The 20,454-nt window shown below is 44.5% G+C and overlaps 1 protein-coding gene across 1 annotated transcript in view; it reads right to left on the bottom strand.

Moving 5' to 3' along the window:
* LOC144169258 (calcitonin gene-related peptide type 1 receptor-like) overlaps window positions 1-20,454 on the bottom strand; it is a 130,214-nt gene that overhangs the window by 18,740 nt on the left and 91,020 nt on the right. The window contains exons 2-9 of the mRNA XM_077698321.1: window positions 18,847-18,901; window positions 15,189-15,324; window positions 11,596-11,706; window positions 7,428-7,513; window positions 6,184-6,346; window positions 5,974-6,093; window positions 3,862-3,968; window positions 2,495-2,586 (exon numbers count right to left, since the gene is read on the bottom strand). Of these exons, the coding sequence (XP_077554447.1) occupies window positions 2,495-2,586; window positions 3,862-3,968; window positions 5,974-6,093; window positions 6,184-6,346; window positions 7,428-7,513; window positions 11,596-11,706; window positions 15,189-15,324; window positions 18,847-18,901 (870 nt within the window). The remainder of the gene's footprint in view (window positions 1-2,494; window positions 2,587-3,861; window positions 3,969-5,973; window positions 6,094-6,183; window positions 6,347-7,427; window positions 7,514-11,595; window positions 11,707-15,188; window positions 15,325-18,846; window positions 18,902-20,454) is intronic.

The following is a 20,454-nucleotide window of genomic DNA, read 5'->3' on the forward strand; positions in this document are numbered from 1 at the left end:
CCTCAGATGCAGTCCAAAATTGTAAACGAGGTACTTTGAGTTAACGCAGAATCCACGCTTTCGTGATGCGACCGCGTTGTGAAGAGTTCTTGGTCTCAGAAAAGTCTATGTATTGTATGAGACTACGTTAGGCATTGGTGAGTGACTATAAATTTTTGCTTGAAATGTATCCTAGTTTGTCATACAGCCGGAAAAATTGCATTTGCGTTCACGTTGCTCTATGCGTGTACGTATTTGGTTTACCAACATTAAAAACTATACCTCGAAGTTATTTACTGAAACTAATTATTAGAGTAGTCGAGACAAAACACAGATATCTTAAAACTGTTTACGTTCTATAAAAACGTCTACTAGAACCTGCAAGTAAGTGTAGTAGCGTATTTGAAGCAATTTATAGTCGTTCTGTTCCGATTTGCTGCGTAAAATGGTCACATAACTATTTACAACTCCCAAAACAGCCTTCTTTGGCGGTATTAGTTTCTTTATGAATCTTTTTCTGCAAACTAAATCTGATATTATGTACATGAATCCGCTATGATTATTTGTAAAAATACACAAAACATGCTCACATCTTTACTCGTCTCCGCATTTCTCGATCCTCAATTACCAAATTACATGAAATCAAATTACCTCCCGACTATCGCATCCGTTGTCGAGCAGCGTAATGAATAAAACATTTCTTCTTTTTTTAAAGGCACTTATCTACAGCGTGAGGCCAGGCCAGGCCGCAGGTGAGGCCAGGTGAGGCCAGGCCGCAGAGCTATCTGAAGCATTTTGGGTTTTATAAAAAGAGGCTCTTCACATTTTCCCAACGCCTTCATACTTTAATGCTTTATCCTAGAGTCACATGTTTGTGTGCAAAGTATACCCCTTTTTGCCTCCGGAGTAGCATGATTTTTTGGGAACAGTGAAGTGAAAGTTTCTTAGGAAGACGTATCAGCTTTAATACACTATAGTACCCTTCATAACAACGTAAATTGTCCTGTGGGACACATGAAAATCGCAAAAAAAATTTTGCGCAAACTCAAAAAGCACGAAATGCTCCACGTAGGTGTTTGCAGACTGCTTTAAGACTTTTAAGTGTACCGATCAGTGTCTAGCTTGGAAAATGAATAGCTACTGTACACTATTGTTACACTCCGAAGGGAAGAAAGGACGAAAAATACACTATCATTTGAAAGTAAAATGGTGTGTCGTACATTCATTTTTGCGGAAGATTTATATTTTAAAGTATTTTTGTCGGCTATTCATTCAACTGAACAATTGTAAAAACGAAAATGTCCTCAAGTTGCAAACCATAGAGATTGCGAACGATGTTCTGCCGACCAGAACGGCAAAAAAGGGTACTGAATGCATCTCTACAATCTCAAACAAATCGATAAATCGCCGACCACGGCGATGTCGAAAAGTCACGGAGGGCAGACAAGCACAAGATAGAACAAGGGTGTGCGAAAACCGTTTGTACAATTGTCATGATATCCAGTATGTTAAGTTATTAGGGAATGGTTTCACAAGTGGCGGGTAGTGGTCGATTCCACGGAACGTAAATTCGTTCTTAACGAAAACGACTGCCTTTTTTACTCGTGTTCTTTTTAAGGCATCAGTACTAAATATTAGTATTTCACCAAAATCTGCACTTAACAGCACTATGTTATAAGGTGAACTAACACATGTTTTGCATCATTTTGTCCTTGTGTGTTTTTTTAGTCTTTCTGTTTAATGTAAGGAATTCAGCGCGCTGCGCTCGAGTCGCCATCTCTAAAATTATGGCCGGCTCAGCCACTTACGTTGAAATGTTTCACGACATTGTTCGGTTGATTCTCAGTTGCCGATACTGCCGTATAAGCTCATAGGCATAATTTAAACTTGTACTGCTGCGAGAGCGATGAAAGATAGGCTGCTCCACTCCACTATTTCTGTTTGCAAACACTTGCAAAACCATGCTACAACTTCTTTAGCATTCTTCCGTTGAGCTTTCTTTTTATGTTTTCCTGAAGTGTTGAAAAGTCGTTCCAAGGTAATGTGGCTTTCTGTTTCTCCTGGGCGCTATTTTAAGACCGACAAATTTATGAAAAGAGGAAAATTATCTGAATGGTACATGACTCCTTCGAGTGTCCAGTGCCATCGATGGATGATTAGGGTCCATGGTACACTAAAAGTGAGCGTGAATACGACGTTTAAATCTAGACTGTGAGCAAGATGTGAGGGCTAAAACACGTTCAGAGAATGAAACTTCTTTCAGTGTAATGTGTGTGTGGTCACTATAAGACCAGAATTTATTAGTTCCGAAGCTCCGGTAATCCCAAGGAATCTAGCTTTGTTATTTTTTTAATTCTTACCTATGCCTATAGGTTTTCGCGCTTGAAGCAGGTAATAAAAAGCTTCCTCTCTGCTTTATCGCCGTTAACTGTTTCGGCCTTTCTCTGATGACCCTTATCACGAGCCTCTTATTCTCATGTGGCTAAGAGAAATAAACAAGGAAATGAACACTCACCTGAAGTAGGAAAATATGAACAGCGACACCAGCAGTGCGACCAATGATACTGAATACCCTGTGACGTACAATGCGTTCACCAGGTTCCGAAACTGAAACAAAACGACGTTTGCATGTGAAGGAAACGAAGGAAGGAATCATTATTAACCTGAAAAAGATACTGGATCCGCAATACAACCGAAACAAACATGAACCTAAGGTCATAGAGTACAAACGCTACCCATACTTTTTTTCAAATAACAGTATGTTTCACGCATATCCCTAACTTTTGTGATTCTAATTAAACACTGAAATTAGCTAACAATTACTTTAACAAGCAGAAAAATAAACACGTCCAACTTTATACTTTGAACACTGTGTCGTAGTCGCTACATTGTGCTCAGCTAGGGTGCGATAGCGTAGGACAACGACATTTTTAATCAGTGTATGTTATCAGACAGGAACATAGACGGCTGCAAAATATGTCGATGTGGGCTGTAGCTTTTTTAAAAACCACCCGCGCAAAGGCTGGGCGACGAAACCATCTCTGGTTTCTCCTTGTTTTGTTTTCTTTAGTACTCATATTTAACAGTTGTTCATTTCTGTGGCAACAAATGTTGTAGAGAATAATTTGCGTAATCTGCTATCACACCGAGTTCATTCAGCTCCCAAAAAAGAACGGTTAAACTTCAGCACAATAATTGATCAATACAAAAAGTGTGAGGAATTTTCGCACATCAAGTTTTATTTGCATGTTTTTTTTGTTGTTTTTTTTCTCTCAATATAAGTTATAGTACCACCGGCTTCGGAATCGAAGCGCAATATATTTATAGTGCTGCCTGTTGCGAAGTCATCCTGTTGCGCCTGCTTGTTGCGGCTGCCTGTTGCGAAGTCATCCCAAATATTTGATCCTACTTTTGCTCTTGATACCAACTCTTTGTGAGCTCAAAGGGAGCAAAGTGTTCAAAAATATTCACTTTGGGTCATTTCTGTATAAGAAAAACATATGCTCAAGAAAATCTCGCAAGCCGTGCGTTCTCTTTAACGAAGTCACCACAATTTCTGAAGCCATAAAATCTAGTAGTACTTTCGAAGGCGAGCTTTAACGTAAATTTGATTCTATTGCGTTTATTTTTGTTTGCAACACGCAAGCCGTAAGTGAAACAAAGTCGCATTTCCAGAAGCACCCACAGTCTCGATTTTTCGGATGAATTCATACCCGTGAATATCCCACCCTTTTTCACAGTTCTACGATATATACCTTATTTCGATGGTAATTAAGTATGCAATGGAAGATGACATAGTTTGGAAAGTCTAAAAATTAACTGTTACGTGTTTAGGAAGGTGGCTTTTATTGCCAAATTAATGTTGAACTTCATGAGACTAACCTCCAAGTCTTGAGTGTCTACGCAGGCCGTATAGTTTGACCATATGTGCCCGGTTATCGGGTGACGAAACCAAGTTCCATTAGACGTGCAGACCTTGTGAGCTTGTCCTGCGTGTGGGGGAAAAAACTAATTGTCAAAGGCATTCTGCTACACGCGCACTTTTTTTCTTTCCAGAAACTCGCCGTTTCAATGTGGCGGCACATGTTTGGATTGAATTGAATTGAATTTTATTTGCAATGCATGAACATGAAACGTCAATGAGTACAGAGGCACTGGGCGGTCCCCTGGTAAATATCGCGGACAGCACCTCCCCTGATGGTCGTAAAAAATGAATAAATAGTAAGTAACACTAGAACACAATATCAGCGAATAAACACCCAGCATAATACAGGGAATGATTGATAAAAACCAAAGACAAAATAGATGACCCTAAGAAGAACGAACACTAAGAACAACAATGAGTACACCTCTCATCTATTCACAAATTGGAATATGAATGCCATATTTACAAAAAATACACATAATATTGGAGTTGCAGTCAAGTGATACAGTATAGTCTAACAAGGAAGTAATATTCTTACATTAAAAATACTGCGGCCATATTTTTTTGCGCAAGAAAATACAGTGCTGTAAAAAAACACTACCTACAGTAGCAAGCACCTTCTCATTAACCTACAAATTTTAGGCCCAGTACCCCTTGCCCCTTTTCTATATTGTTAGGTGAAATTAAACATGTTATTACGGCCATTGCAGACAATGCCCCATGGGGCCAAAGCCCACCACCCACGACAACGGGGCGACGACGACGATGAAGAGGTGGCTGGTATGCAGCCTACGTGCACTATGTCTTCGCCGCTTGTATATAATGTAAATAGATTGTTCGCCTTCATCATCTACCATGGTTCGTGTCAGCTCTGTCCTGCCGCCACGTAACAATATTTTCACTTTGAAAAAATGCCTCTGAATAGTTTTTACCCCCAAGCCGTTTTTCTCACCGATTCCTCAGACGTCGGTTGTGGCGACCTGGACAAATCCAGGAGGCTACGTTTAGCACATTAGTAGCACGTCTAACTTACGCGCTTTGCGAGCGAATACCCAAGAAGTCGTTATAGACGACGAAATAAGTTAAAATCAAAGTCCTAATTTCTGAAATAGCACAGGATTTCATTGCAATCTTATGGTGACGCCATTGGGTTAGTTTGTGCAATGACAGCGAACACCCGCAGTGTTTTGTTTCTTCGGCTGACGTTTGCAGGTAATATGGGGCTCTAGATTATCAGTAAACATTTAAGTGTTCAATTACATGGGACAAGCCTCACAGTGCAGCCACGAATGGGATTATAAACAAATTGCTTCAACCTAGCTTTATGGGCACCTGGGCAAATCAGTCAACCAGGCTCTAACTACACATGCTAACCTTCGTCTTACGTGCCCGTAACACGTCATTTTTCTTGTCTATAATTTTTCACAAAACACTCTAGCTCAAAGGAGGCCAGTTATGGCGGTTGCATTTATATGTCGTTGTTTTAGGCTTAGCAAGAAAATTACGTTTACTTAAAAATCTGCTGTTTTCCGTATGTACTACATGAAACCACATGAAAGAGCGTTTAAAAACTTTAGTACCATTTTTTCGGTGCATTCAACAGTACATGCACCAGTAGCCGGAGTTGCGCCTCTGGCGACTTCCTGTAACGGGGGCGCGGCACTACGAAAAGTGTCGCTAAACAATGGTTCAGTCATCTATCTCCTTCATGGGCAGCTCAGCCCAGGCGTAGCTGGTAGCCCCTTTAAGCTTACATTTCCGGATGGCTCCCGGTCTACGTGAGCGGCTGCGGCGTTACCGCAATCACGGCTACTACGCGGGTAGCGTGCATGCAACGCTTTAATCAACCTGCTCAGAACACGGCTCCCTCCATCCGTCACATTCCCTTCCCAGCCCACTTTAGCGAGTGAGCGAGAGAATGAGGCCTGTGTACCGACGCGTGTGCTAAGAAGTTTACGTTCAAATTTCGAAAAAAAATTGGGCCTAACGCAGGGCTTCGCTTCATGCAGAGAGTATCTCAATAAAATGGTTTTGCGTACATACATTCAGCATGAAAGATCATCACTCACTGGACGAAAGAAATCCAGCTACGAACTGCGGACAAGGCGCGTACACAGTGTGCCCCGAAGGCGTGTCATCCCAACAGTTCCAGCCGTCCCACGTTCGCGGGCACATCGACTCGTTCCCTCCTGGAGTAGGATATTAATTAGCGACAACATCGCGTGAGCATGCTCCAAATTATTCACCAGAAGAGCCATGAAATATGTGAGCGAGCTCACCAAGCTCAGGCAGCGGCCTCAGCAGTACTCGGTCGAGGCAGTCCTTGAAATGGTCTATTTTTTCCCGCCACATCCAGTTTTCACCAAGCACCGAGCTCTGCTCCCAAGGAGTATACTCGCTGATTTGCTGCGCTATGCTCCGTAGAAGGTTCAATTCTGGATCCTGAAACACGAAACCCAAGACTTTTTAGGTTCCCCCGCCTCTCTTTGAGAAGCACCCCAATGTTCAAAACGACGTTTTGAACTAGGTAGCCACACATCCACACCCGAGCCAATCTATATAGCACACCCGATAAGATCCACCGCTATCCTCTGTGGCCAGCGAAGAGTGAAAATATGGGGCAACTTAGGGATAAGGTGTGTCAATGCGCGTTCATCCCAACCCAATCATGCGATTAGCATCGCGTTCACTGAACCTGGGTGTTGCATGTACTTTTGCGGTCTACTGAAGGAGTGACCAGATACGCAATAGGACGGACGGATTATCGATCATGCCAATGGATTCAACTGCACCCTACCTGGAGGATTGCTTTTAGCGTCCGGCAATGAAACTTGTCTTCGATACGCCGTGTAAATATTATCATGACAGCGTATCAGTCGACAACTCGAATTGTGAAACGAGTACTAGACGAGTTTTGGTAGAACCTTCAAGCTCAAGTAAGTTTCTACGAAAGAGATTTTTTTCATCCCCTGAAAACTAGCGCAACGCGAGGTCAGTCGGCAGGTCGCCGTGGGCGGTCAATGTTAGAACAATGGCAAATCATGCGCAGATTATGTTCGAAGCAGATGACCGCTAGACGAGCCATGTATAAGTGAGGTAATATAAAAACCCTTCTCTCTCGTTGTAGGGCTATACCGGCTAATTAATGTATGTATCGGGAATCGGGTATATATCCAAGCAACAAAGTACTTGCAGCGAAGGTATTTTCGTTGCCCCGTTTAATTTTATTTATTTTTTTGTTTTCATGTACGCCAGGTGATAAAATTATCATGGGTGGGGGATTGAACCGATGACACTGGTAATTGCAGCTATTTCACGGTGCGACTCAATGAAAGGGTAACCAGGAAATTTGCCTTTTTTTTGTCGAAAGTGCAATCGTGGACGGCAATTTAGCACTTTGTTGTGCGTTTAAAGAAACGATGTTGGCGCTTTTTGACATGACCTTGTCTCAGTCGTAAACAGCGCAATGTGGGCAAGGGCTAATTCTTGAATGTAGCTTTCTTATGTTGCTCAACAAGCTCACCTGAGGCGGTGAGGTGGTACAAGCGCTGTAGTTCGCTCTGTCACCGTCCCAGGAGCCGTTGGAGAAGCACTCGAACGCTGCCAGAGCTGCGCCGATGTCAAGAACAGCAAGAGCCGCAAACACAAGCGCAAAATATCACTTGTAATGAGAGAACGATAACACTCCACACTTGAATTCGACTGCACCGCCAAAATTTTGAACAGCTTTAACTGCGGAGTTGTGGAAGCTTTTAGTTCCGCCACGGAGCGTTACCAGAAAAATATCACCATCGGCGAAGTGGAGACGGTGAAAATGCTAGGCCAAGAAGTGTGGGGAAAAGTAGCGAGGAGGCAAGAAGCCCATGACCCCGTGAGAGCGCGCATCAACAAAAAATGGGGGTAGCGAAGTCCCGGGAATCGAACCTTTACGCTGTGGAACCGGCATCGTAACAACCCCTGGGCCTCCCCCCAAAGTCGGGAAGCCCTCCACCTAACGACAAAGATGGTTGAACGCGAAGCTTTCTTGTTATGAATTCTTTGATGGGCCAATCTCACACTGCGAGTATGGGCTACTCTGGAGGTACACAACACTTTTCTAGAATAGCCGCTGTAACTCTCGGGTGTGCACTCTGTAGGCCTAACATTTGGGTTTGGGGTGCACGCCGCCAATCCCGCACCTGCTGCGTGACGTTTAGTGAACAATGTTTTGAGTGGGTACTGGTTTGAGGTGTAAAACCTCAAGATGTGAAACCCCAAACGCGAGGGACCCAGGTTGGTTGGTTGGTTGAATGGTTGATTGGTTGGTTGATTGGTTGGTTGGTGACACCCTTGAATCATGGCGCAATACCCACGTGGGGGATCGGCCAAGAAGCTGCCTGTAAGGATTAGACGGTGACCAGACTTATTTTAAAGAAAAAACAGAACGAAGAAACAGAAAAAGAATGAGACAATAAAAAACTCACACCTCCCCTCGCGTGAACCCCTGTGTAGATGCGACGCATAGGCGGAGCGGCGAAGGGACCGCGTTTTATAGCGCGCATAACGTTGAGGGTACTGCGTAAGCCAGTCCCAGTCGATGACGACGTTGGCGTACTTGTAAAGCGGCGTGGACTCTAGGTGTCTGAGCCAACCGTGGATATTGCTTCGCCGGAGAACGGCACACCGGTTACATGCGCAGCGCGCCCGAAGGAGAGGAAACCGCGGAAGAGAGAGTGCTGCACATGCGCCGGCTCCAGCGCGTCTGCCGCGGCTATGACGCAACGTGCCGCGGCTATGACACAACACAATCCAACACAATCCACTTTAATCCAATCCAAATCCAATCCAAGCCAAGCCAAGCCAAGCCAAGCCAAGCCAAGCCAAGCCAAGCCAATCCAAGCCAATCCAATCGAATCCAATCCAATGCCCCTCGCGAGAGAGTGTTCGCTATCGGAGAGAAGAGGGGGTGAGCGGCGGAGAGCGCAGCTGGCGCGGTGAGGAGAATGGGGGAGGGGCGGACAACGCCGACGACGACGACGCCGGAGGGACAAGGCGAGTGAATGAGATGCTCTGCATCTAAAAGAAATCTTGCGATATAACAGAATAGTCAGGAATAAAATCACGAATGAAGAAATAGCTCTCTAGCAGGGCAGCCGGCCTGTCGCCGCAACAAAGCAATGAAAGCTGAGCGCAACATCTCTGTGGCAAGCAACATCTCTGTGGTTTGATTCCTGCCCATGACGCGTTTTTTTTTTCTTTTCCTTAACACACGATCATTCATCATCAAAGTCATAAAAATTTGGCTTTCCTGCACGGCGTATTGCCATACAACGACATCAGTGAAGATACTAATTATTAGCCGAGGGGTATGGCGTTACCAGCGTCAGGGAACAACGACATGTGCAGCCAATTAGAAAAAAACAAGGTTGTGTTGGCAGGCATCAAAAAGCCCACATAGAAATTTCAACAACAATTACAGTCAGATGATTTAATTAATTTTGAAGCGTAATAAATTAAATTAACCAAAAAACAGATTTATGCACCCATAGCATGAGAAAACATTTCCATCTCGCCTTCCAAGACCGCCTCATTACGAGACGGGAAGGCAAATTCACAAATAGCTTTGGGACGTTTGAAACAACTTAAAAGAACAAAAGAAAAACGATAACCGAACTCCAAAATTAAGCACAACAGAAAACAAGTAAAAGACCGCCGCCGCATGAAACGAGAAGACAAACCATGGGAAAAAACGCCTCCCGTGGTCGCAATCTAACCTGGATCCCTCGCCTTATAAAACCGGCTTTTATATGCGTTCATAGCGTGATCTCTCGCGTACTGTTCTCCTCGCCAGTTCACGTGCGTTCACGCCTTAAGGGGGGAGCACAGACGGTGAGTTCGTGAAGCCGTTTGCCGCGGGTTCTAGCGCGTGCTCACGGTCCAATTTGGAAGAGATGTGAAAGCCTGCCGGCAAAGTGATCCGGACCGGCCAGTCATAGAGATCTTTCAGCGGGAAGTTCTGAAATCCATGCGAGGTGCAACAGCCGGGTCTTCGACGAAGGGAGTGAGGACACCAGCTCTGCTGTTTCTCCAGCGTTGCACAACTAGTGCAAGATCCGCAATTCTTTTTAAAAAAATAGGCGGATGAGTTAAGAATGTGACGTGACGTGAAACAATTTTATTATGGGGAGCACTAAATCATAACACTGCGACAACACGTTTGTAGGCAAAAAAAAATCACTCGCGCACTCATTCACCAGCAAAAGGTGCACACGGTCTCTCAAGCACACAAATTCAAACTGAGTTTCACTCGTACGATGCATATATGGACACATCTAAGCCGCTGTCTCCTCTACGAACGTTTACTTTTTAAGTATTAAGTAACGACATTTTGTTGCGTTCACCGACTAGAGTACCATTAACAGTGATTACAGTTTATCACAGTACCTGGACTGAGAAATGTATGCGTGCCACGACTCCATAACAAAACGTAAACAGAGTTAAAACAACACCAATTTATTATTTCCTGGGACTACATCAAGCCGCATCCCACAAGGTATCATCACTTTTGATGTTTTCTGTTTTTATATTTTCGTGGACCTTCAGCAGCTTTCTGCGAAAATTAGGTCCAGGAAATAGTGCAAGCTACCCCGCCGAGCATATTGGACCCGAGGTATGGCCAATCTCTCTCTATGTGGATACGTGTTACCATGCCCCTTAAGCTCAGAGGTAACCGCGGCTGCAAGAAGAGAATGAGGAGAACTCTCGGACATGGAGTAGACAGGATGCGAGCCACGAAGGGCCTCTCTATCCGTCGCTTACAGTGTACATTTTCTAAATACATCTTTATCCTCACCACACATGGTCATGTTACCGTGTAACAATATAAATCTCAGTGAACATTGGCAGTCGCTTTCACCCCGACTACTGCGTAAAATATGAACTTTGTAAGATGATTTTCCTTACTTTTTATTCTCGGATTTCATTTGAAAGGTGGTCGCTATAGCATTAAGCCTGGACGCGGTGGCGCTACTTTATGCATAGATCAGCCCGTAGTGACCTTTGTACCTGTTGTTTTAATGGGTACATCTGCGTACTTTGCCTCCCCCACCTTATTTGAGTACGGGTATGGGGATACGAAGCGTCACCCTCCTGTTCCATATGGAGAGCGACATGCGATCTCATTGAATGAAAAGCAGGATCTTGGTTCCTTGAGGGACGACCCTGTTGCATGCCACCCTTAACTAGCGTAAGGAGCATGGTGAAAACAGGCATTAATTCCCCTGCCTCCTACGGGACAGTGAAGGTGCTTTCGCTCCAAACGAGGTGTGACAGGAATGAAAAGGGCAGTCATATTGCCCCTCTTCGTTCATTACAGAGCCGCTATAGTAGACGGTGACTAATACGCACACATCATTACCCTTGGCAGTTACCCTTTCGCAGCATACTTCACCATTCGAGTGTCATCCTTTCAAATCATACCGTGTTCAGTTATTTTGTTCGAAAAATGGGGAACTTCCAAAGCTGTAATGCCAGCGTCCAAAATTTTCTTCGTTCCCCTGTAGCGTCAACAAAGGGTACAAAGAACCGGCAAAAGAATGAAACGCAGAAGCACATAACGTTATCTTCTGGGTCGCCTTTAACTGCTACGAAAACTTGCAGCCCAGTTATGATTACAAAGAGCGCTCTAGAACTGCGCCACCCCGGCAACTGACCTGAAGAGTTGGTGTCACCTGGAAGAAGACTTGGGCAAGGTGCCCTGGCCACAGTTCCAGGAGGTGTCGGCGGCCAGCATTGCCAGCCATCAAACTCCCAGCCGCAGGCATCTGAGTGCGAGTGGAGGACACGATAGCATATTTATTAGAGCTCTCCTAATGCGAAGCATTCTCTGCCAAGTACCCCTACAGCCAGGACCGTGTAACGCCCCGCACTTCCACCGTAATGCAGAACTCGCAGAAGTAACACATTTATTTGTTATAATAGCCTAGATGGAGATAATTCGTCGAACGTAATTTTGAACAATGGAAATACAGAAAAATAAAAATTGCAGAAACATGATCTGCCGCCGTGGCTTCAAGACGCGGCGTGGAGCTATAAGAAGGAAGACCAACTCCTGGCCGTCCAGCAGATCCTGGAGGCCCTCGAAAGACAGCGGCCGAGTGAAAGCTGCGAGGCGTCAGCCACCCCTCGGGGTAACGGCGACTAGCCCAGGGGCGAGTAGCGAGGACGCTGACGAGTCGAGGGTCCAGACAGGACCGACGTTAGGCCACGTGTAGGTATCCCGGCAACGGGATGCCTACTGCAGGCGATATAATAAAGTCTTTGTCATGTCATGTCAGGACGGAATCAAAAATACGCATCCTATACATCTCCCTCCAAAACCGAAGACCAAAAAAAAGCCCACAAAAGAACGTTCTAAACACAAATAAAACAAAAAAATAGCGAAAATGACCAAGTCGTGTAATGCTCTCCATTACAACAAAAATGCATAACAGGCGGAAGCAACACATTTTGTTGACATAAAAGCCTAAATTAGGTAATCGCTTACCGAAATTTTGAAAACCCTAAGAATTAAGAAAAATAATAATTTAACAAAAATGATCTGAAGAAATCAAAAACACACATCTTTTACACGTCCTGCAAAACACGAATACCAGACTAAAACTGTGCCGAAAGAAGGTTGGAAGTACGAATAAAAAAAGCGAAAACAGTCCAACCCTGGACTATGCTTTGCATCTGCTCAAAACAATACATAATTGGCAAAGTAGAGGTCCCTGGCGACAAATAGCGGAAATAAAGAAGAGAAAAATTTAAACAATAAATTTAAAAATCAAAAATAAAAGCAATCCATTACTAGGCTATTGTCTGAATTTCTGCAGATTTTTACGCTTGGTGCCATAAAATCAACTACTCACACTGTTTTCGATTCTTCCTTGATTAACTGTAATTCTACATAAAAAAGCGAAAACCGAAAAATAAAGAGCTTTATTGAGAGTACATTTTCTCTATGTGCGTCCGCAACTTCTGCAAATACAAAAGTGAATGTCGTAAATCTGCGCAGGACCATTATGCGGCGGCTGTGCAAGCGGCGGACTAGCGTGCGTCGGTTAGTTTATAATTCGAAAAGAAGCCACGAAAACAATTAATTTACACGTTTGTGGAGTTAAAAAATCTTCATACAAGTGCGCAAAGAAATCATTGAAAAAAAAATCCCCCCCCCGGCCTCCGTCTTGAACGCCTTCCCGTGATGGATTCCTTGGTTGGCCAATACCACGCTGCGAGTATGGGCACCTTTGGAGGTACGGACCGATTTTCGAAAATACCCATAGCAACTCTCTATTGTGCAGTCCGTAGGCCTAATATTCCGTACCTGCTGCTTGGCGTAAAGTGAGTACTTTTTCGAGTGTGCGTTGGTTGAAGGTGCTAAATTTCAAAATGTGACGTTAGGTCTGACGTCAAAGGAAAGTTTGACATCCACCTAAATGCAGCCATCCGGCTGCAAAGGAAAGCTAAACAGCTTTCTCTGAAACTTCGCAGTTGAAGAAAAATTGGTCCTGGTCCAGGATTCGAACCCGGGACCACCGCTTAACCGGAGCAGTCACTCTACCAACTGAGCTAACCAGGAGGCTACACGTTTGTAGCGTGAGAGCGAATTGATCAATAACTCGATTTCCCCTAAATCTGGTCGGTTAGGCTTGACGTCCTAAACCTCTAAATGTGACGTTAGGGCTAATGTCCTTCGGCTTACGGCATGCAGAGTAACAACATTCTCACTGTACGTCCATCTGTGTGGGTAAAAGTCGTCGACGTTCACCTCGAAAGATAGCGTTAGGCCTATATACGTCGCCATGTCGCACGTCTGCGCCACCTCCGCAAGCGTGCTGCGCATTAGCAGTGATGTTCCGCGCTGGGAATTTTCTCTTTTTCGGGGAATTTTCGGTTGTAAGTGTGGCCAAAAAAGAAAAAGGGAATCTTTGATAAATGTATGGAGTTTTAGGATTCGTGGAGTAAAAAGTGAAATTATTGTCAGTGTACCGGAAATCGTATCAATTATTACTTTGTTTTATCTTGAACAGTTCCTTTATCACTTCATCCGATTCACGTTCAGATATCCGCTGTCATGTTCGCTCAAGCCACAAACACCCGAGAGCGTTTCTAATCCAGTTCTTATAACAGGAGGTACCACCGAGAAAAGAATACTCCAAGAGAAAGAGCCAGTAAATCGTGAGGCAGCGGCAGCTGAAGACGCTGGAGCTGTTCGCATGTATTCCTGCGAAATGCACAAAAAGTATTTCGGGTGCGCCTTACTCCACGTGCGGTCAATAAGATATGGCATCAGCTCTCCAGGCACTGAGCTAAAGTACCGCCGTTACCAATCTATCATTCTATTCTTTCTCATGCGGGCGGATTCAACTTATACGTTAACACGCAATGTATGCTTTGTGATACAGTACGTCGAATGCATAGTCAAATGCCGCTGAACAAAGATGTCAAATTTAGTGCACGCTGAAACTCATTCTTTGAAGGGCGTCTGTACCCGGATGGCTACGCGAAGCAGACATAGGTGGGGCTGGCTAACGCCCGAAACCAAACATGAAACCACATAAAAATCTATTAGCTGCAAAAAAGAGAACGCAGGAAAATTTGTAGGGAATTCTTGAGAAACCTGTAGGGAAAAGTTAATAAAATTAGAGGATTTCTGAACCTAAAAATATAATGTTTTCTCTCAAGGACGGAATATCACTGCGCATATGCCTACTGCGGAGGGGGCCTGACGAATATTCATCAAGCTTCGCAGGTAAGACTGCGTTTTACTTTTTCTATACTTCACTTACAATTTTCATCACCGTCAGAAAAAGCTGGCTTTCATGCAGTGCGTTTTCCCGTGCAGACAGCATCAATTAGAGGCAGAAAGCTTCCCTTTAATATAAACATCATTGCACTAAATCTACACCGGACCACTGAATATACTTGCCGAATATGCTGAACTTAAACAAAAAGCCCTATATATATAAAATAGTCGCGGTACTGCCGAGGTGTAAGTATGTTTCTATCGAAGTCTAGGAAAACCATTGTTTTAGCGGGAAACAAGTGCGACATTTACTCCTGAGATCACGCTTAATTTGTTGTTTTTTAATTTCGCGATGCTTTTCCTTGTTTTATCCAACTGAGCATGTGAATGCTCGGATTTCTTGCACAGTTCATCCTTGCAAAGCAGTCTCGATACCCACAAAATGACCGCCCTTGCTATTTATCAGTGGAACACAACCCCTACAGTGTCGGCATGCTAGGCACAGTGATGACTTACCAGTATCGTTTCCCTCCACGTCGAAGACTGCTTTCTGCTCGCATTCGCGCAGCGCTTTCAACTGGGCGAACACGCGCTCCGCGCGGGAGGAGGTCGCGCTGCTGCTGCTTCCCAACAGCAGACAGACTGCCAGAATCTGCATCGATTTAGAACGACCACCACACAACAACTAATCTTACAACTAATGTGAACATGTGACCATCATTTTTTGGCGTCATTCAAGAACCCTCGCGAAGAGAACACCAATTTTAAATTCGCGCTGTTCCTTTTTTTTATGTGTGCATCCGCCGCGATGAGCTAGAACTTCCAACATCGGTTAACAAAACTTTTTGCTGAGCTAGTCGGTACATACTTTAAGAAAGAAAAAAACGTGGTCCAAACTAGACGGGGAGGAAGAAAACAAGGTAAGCGCCTGTATATGCGTTACCTTGTTGATAATGATGATGATGTCCTCAAATTTTTTGGCACGTACCCACAAGGGGGGATTGGCCAGGGCTAAACCGGTTAAAAACGTGGGACTTCAAAATGCTTATTTCTGGAAAAAGGAAACTTAGATGTGAATGAAACCCGAATTACCCATTAATCAGCACCGCTTAGCAGTTCAAACGACCTGAGGCAGAGAGAAAATTTTGAATGCAATTATATATATCCCTTCTTGCAAATCCCAGCTTTGATGCGCCAATAGATAATATAAGTGTTATCGATAAAGTCAACCCCAACCGCTCAATCGGCTCCTTCAAAAACAGTTGTCTAGCTGTTGAGAAACGGCGACAGTCGAGGAAAAAATGATCGATTGTTTCGGGGACCTGGCACCGCACACATAGTTCTGTAGGTGAAAGTTCCGATCTGAACAGATAGAAATTCAGCCTTGGAACCCTGCAGCGCAGCTCGGTGAAGGTCACCTCGCATTGCCGAGAGCCACAAAAATGAACATTCCACCCGTACTTTAAATGTTGGAACTCTTCAAATGATAAGAGTGAATCGGAACGGGTGGCGTCTAAATGCCAATATCGTCTTAGTCTCGCAGATGCAAATAGAGCCAGATTAGGAATTCCGAATTGAATGGGAGCTGTGACGGCGAGATTAGCTAAATGGTCCGCTTGCTCGTTGCCCCTGATGTCCGTATGGCCAGGGACCCAAGACAAGCGTACCTCCTTCACGTGCCTGGGAACAAAAAATAATAGTGTGCGGTACAATGGAGAGTCCGAAGAGGAAGTTAACGCCGATATAACTGCCATCGAATCAGATAATATGATGATTTTTGATACATGCTGCGGTACTTTGCATAGAGCGAGAGCTACCTTGTTTTCGTCGTCCCCGTCTAGTTTGCGCCACATTTTCTTCTTTCTCACATCGACTACTATATATGGAAGGCGACGCGACACTCACTTTTTCCGCTGTGGCGTCGCCCACGTGGCAACAGGAATTGTATGCGGGGCTGGGCTCACGTCCTGCTAAGTACCCACGCGCGCATCGAAACGCTTTGTTCTCGCCCGGCCACTTGGAAGGAGTGGCTCGATCACTCGAGAGCACACAGTGGAAGCGTAAACTCGCATTCCGCGCGCTCATGAAGAGAGGCGGCCGGGACGGGTCCTCATCAGCCACTCAGCGACCTCATTAATACTAATAGAAGAGCCCTACCTTTCTGCAGGACGTCAGGAGCGTGCTCGTAAATAGATAGGAGCAAGAGTCCCGCATCTTGTGATGCCGAGCCGATTTCAGGAAGGGAAATTCAGTTCTTTTCTCTCTCAGCCTCTCTGACTGTTTTTTCTAATTACTGTCACTACAGGCGCTTTTCCTGCGCAAAGCTAGGTAGCAGAATACCATTTTCAATTGCTTTATTAGGTTTCATGTCTTTACAGTGCGCGATTCAACGAAACACTGTCCAATGCCGCGCCGTGCTCAAAGTACGGCGCTTGAATTATGGGGTAGCGGCCCTGTGACTGCTCTATATATAGTGTCACTGTTTCCTTTTAGAACCGCTTATGTGCTCTAGTTTCACGGTTTTTTTTAGAACAACAAACTTCTACTACAGGCCAGTAAAGGGTGTTATGATCTGGCAATTGCTTCGCATCAGTGTGGTTGCAACGTTGGTAGGTTTCGATAAATAAACTGAAAATGGATCGTGAGTTGCGTCGCCTTTCACTGCGCAAGGGAGTCAAATTTAGGCCTAGCTTCGTTGAGCGAAGATTTAGTCCTGTTTTTGCGGGCCAGGAATAAGTAGATGCCAGGTTTTAATGCACAGGATTAGTTATCGGTTGATGCAAAACTCTTTCTTGGTGTAAAACATTCCCAGGAAAACATCGGGTGTCAAACATTCCCCGCTTCGTCCCCCATGGTATGAAGGCTAAAAGCCGTATGATGCACTTTGGTGAGAAGCCAAATTGGGAAGTACACTGCATCAATGCCGTCTTGCAGAAACCTCACGTTGGGAACAAACTATAGAACTTTATGAAACCTATCATGGTTTTTCATAGTGCTATTTATTCCTCCTACATATGGCAGTGATACTCACTGGAATTGGATGGCATGACCTCAAATAAACCATCAGTGCGCCGCTGGGAAATCTGTGGGCACGGTCTTTTTAGAAAATTTCTCGTTTCGAATGTGTCCGCACTGTTACACATCCACTCACAGACGACGCAGTGTCCTCTGCGTTCGCTGTCCTCTCGTCCGACTTCTCTTATTTTTCGGAGTTTGAGTTTGAGTTTGAGTTTGAGTTTGAGTTTGAGTTTGAGCGGAGTTCATTTGCTATTTTGGCCAAAGGGCACACCCGGCTGGCGTCCATATAAGGCGCGCCCTGCCAGCGTCCCTAAAAAGCCTACTAAGCACCTAACCCTCGTCGTGCGCTCCATACCCATTACCTGCAGCGCATTTCTTAGCGGCTCGTTCATCAGAAAAATAAAATACAAAGAAACACTCAGCGTACGCTGTTATAAATCGTGCACCTGAGCTATCAAAAACACAAACAAGCACTTTACGTGCGCTGACTCTCACTGGTTGCTACGCGTTCGACACAGCGCGCACTACAAAAATAAAACACACAAAAAAATTGCGCGTTGTAGCAGAAATCTCGGTCGCATTCTGGGTTGCCCTTGAGATTTTTCTGGAGCCAGTATGAGAAGTGATTCTGCAAGAAGTAGCTGCTGATTGTAGCTTACCGATGTCGAAGTTTGTTTGCTATAGTCGGCATCATCAAAACACTTGTGAAAAACGTAGCCAAAATAAACTCTTCCGCTTTTATCCTATAACAATACACTTAGGGACGGCCAGAAACCTTCTTTCTCGGTAGGCTTTTCTTAATCACTTGGTAACTAGAACATGAAAATACATATTTTAAAATTTTACCCACGACGAGCAGGCAGTAGAGTACAAAAAATCATTTTATTGGCATTGCATTGTCGCCACAACCCGATCACACCATCATTCTTACGATGTCACAAGTTCGAAAATGTTTTTATTGAATCATCATCCTTCTCTTGTTCTCTTTTTATAGAGTCCATCTGGTTGAATTTCGCGTATCAATTCCCGTGAACACTTTTCGCGAACGTACTCTTTTGACTGGGGAGACGTTGTACGTTGCCTATAAGGTCCCTTTCACTCTGCATATTTTTCTGGGGTTATCTAATTGTACAAAAAACTCGAGATATTGTCTTACCAGTGAGAGCGGTGAGCAACAATGTCCGGTCATTTCCAAGAAGCACTCAGAAAATCTGCACGAAATAAGATTCACATCTGTTTCAGCGCGTCACGTTTAAAGGGGGTATTACGCGAAAAGACAGCCACTGTACGTTCGACAAAACCCTACGCACAGACAGAAGAAAGAACAATCACTGAATCCAAACATTCATTTGTGGCTTTTATCGCTTTTTTATTTTACGCAATTCATTTTAAAACCTTTTGTTTTTCTAAATTATGAATGTTTTTTACGACTGTGTCCAGGCAAGATATTTGCTATCAGTGAATGACTCAGTGCACAATCTGCGTGTTCAGAAACCTCCAACGAAGATCACCTCAACAAATAAAAGCAACAAGGGTCATGTAGTCATTTTGTTTCATATGTCGCAAGTATAACTTGTTGCAAAGAATGTGCGATTACACCAGCTTCAGACACGTTAAAGGAACACTAAAGGGTAAAAAACAAGTTGGCCTGTACCGATAGATTACGGTGCGGAGAATGTAAATACACCATTCTAGCCAGTTGCAGTTGTTATAAAAACAGAAAATGCCAGAAATGTGCTAACGGATGTCCCCTTCCTACGTGTTTTGAGTACTACGGTTTGTGACGTCACGAAAGTTCTGAACGGCGAGAGCTCACTGAAGATGCATCTATAAATGTTTTCCTCACATAAACAGTTCTTAGGAGGTTCAGAACGTGAAATAAATGTAAATCAAAACTTAACGTGAGCTCACCTCACTTAAACACACTGGCTACAGCTTTTACACGTTCCGAGACGGGCCGCTTTACTCACTCTTTAGAGTCGCCCACCATGTTTTCAGTTTCGATAAGGAAAAGACCAGCTTTACGTCGGTGCGCACTTAGCGAAGTCAATAATCTACCACGGTAAACATTGGAGCTTCTGCAAGCAATACCTCTGGCAGAAAGCGGCACAAGGAACAAGGTGTTTAAGCGACCCGCGTGAGCTTCTAATCTCTCGTTCTCGGTGCGCGGATGTTTCTGTCGGTAAAGCGTGCCCGCGCCCGGTTCCAAACTTATCACCCGTGGAAAGTAGAGGAATAATTACCTTGCGAATTTTTCATTCGCCGCAAGCCGCTCTGAATAACCCCTAAACGTCGCATATCTCTACGCTTGGGCCCGGACGAGCCGGGCAGAACTCCTAAATTTTAATGTTCACAGGAAGTAATATGGGGCCGTTGGTTTATTCAAAGAGGGTACAAAAACAAATCTTCACTGTCAGCTTATAAGGAGTTCGACTGCTCGAAGCGGAAAGCGCAGTCGCAACTGATCGCATTTCACTAACACACTCTTTACCGCGCCGGTAAAGTGCCAGCGCGGGAGCTCGCTAGAGCGGCGTCGGAGAAAGCTCGCGCTCCGTACCCGTTTAACGTATCACCTCTGAGGTGTGTGGCCTTTGGCAGCGGTTGATGCGGTGTTGTTGCCATAGGCATCACTGATGTAACAAAGCATTTCTTGTACCATCGGGGTCAAATCGTAGAAGTCTAAGCCAGCCCCCTCAGCAAAGAAACAATTTCGGCGTCGGCCATGGCATGCAGACGTAAAAGATAGCGTTGCCAGCGTAAGAGT

The sequence above is a fragment of the Haemaphysalis longicornis genome, unplaced genomic scaffold (assembly GCF_048455015.1).
Source record: "Haemaphysalis longicornis isolate Haplotype H1 unplaced genomic scaffold, Haemaphysalis longicornis Haplotype H1 scaffold_2, whole genome shotgun sequence".
Taxonomy (NCBI): Eukaryota; Metazoa; Arthropoda; class Arachnida; order Ixodida; family Ixodidae; genus Haemaphysalis; species Haemaphysalis longicornis.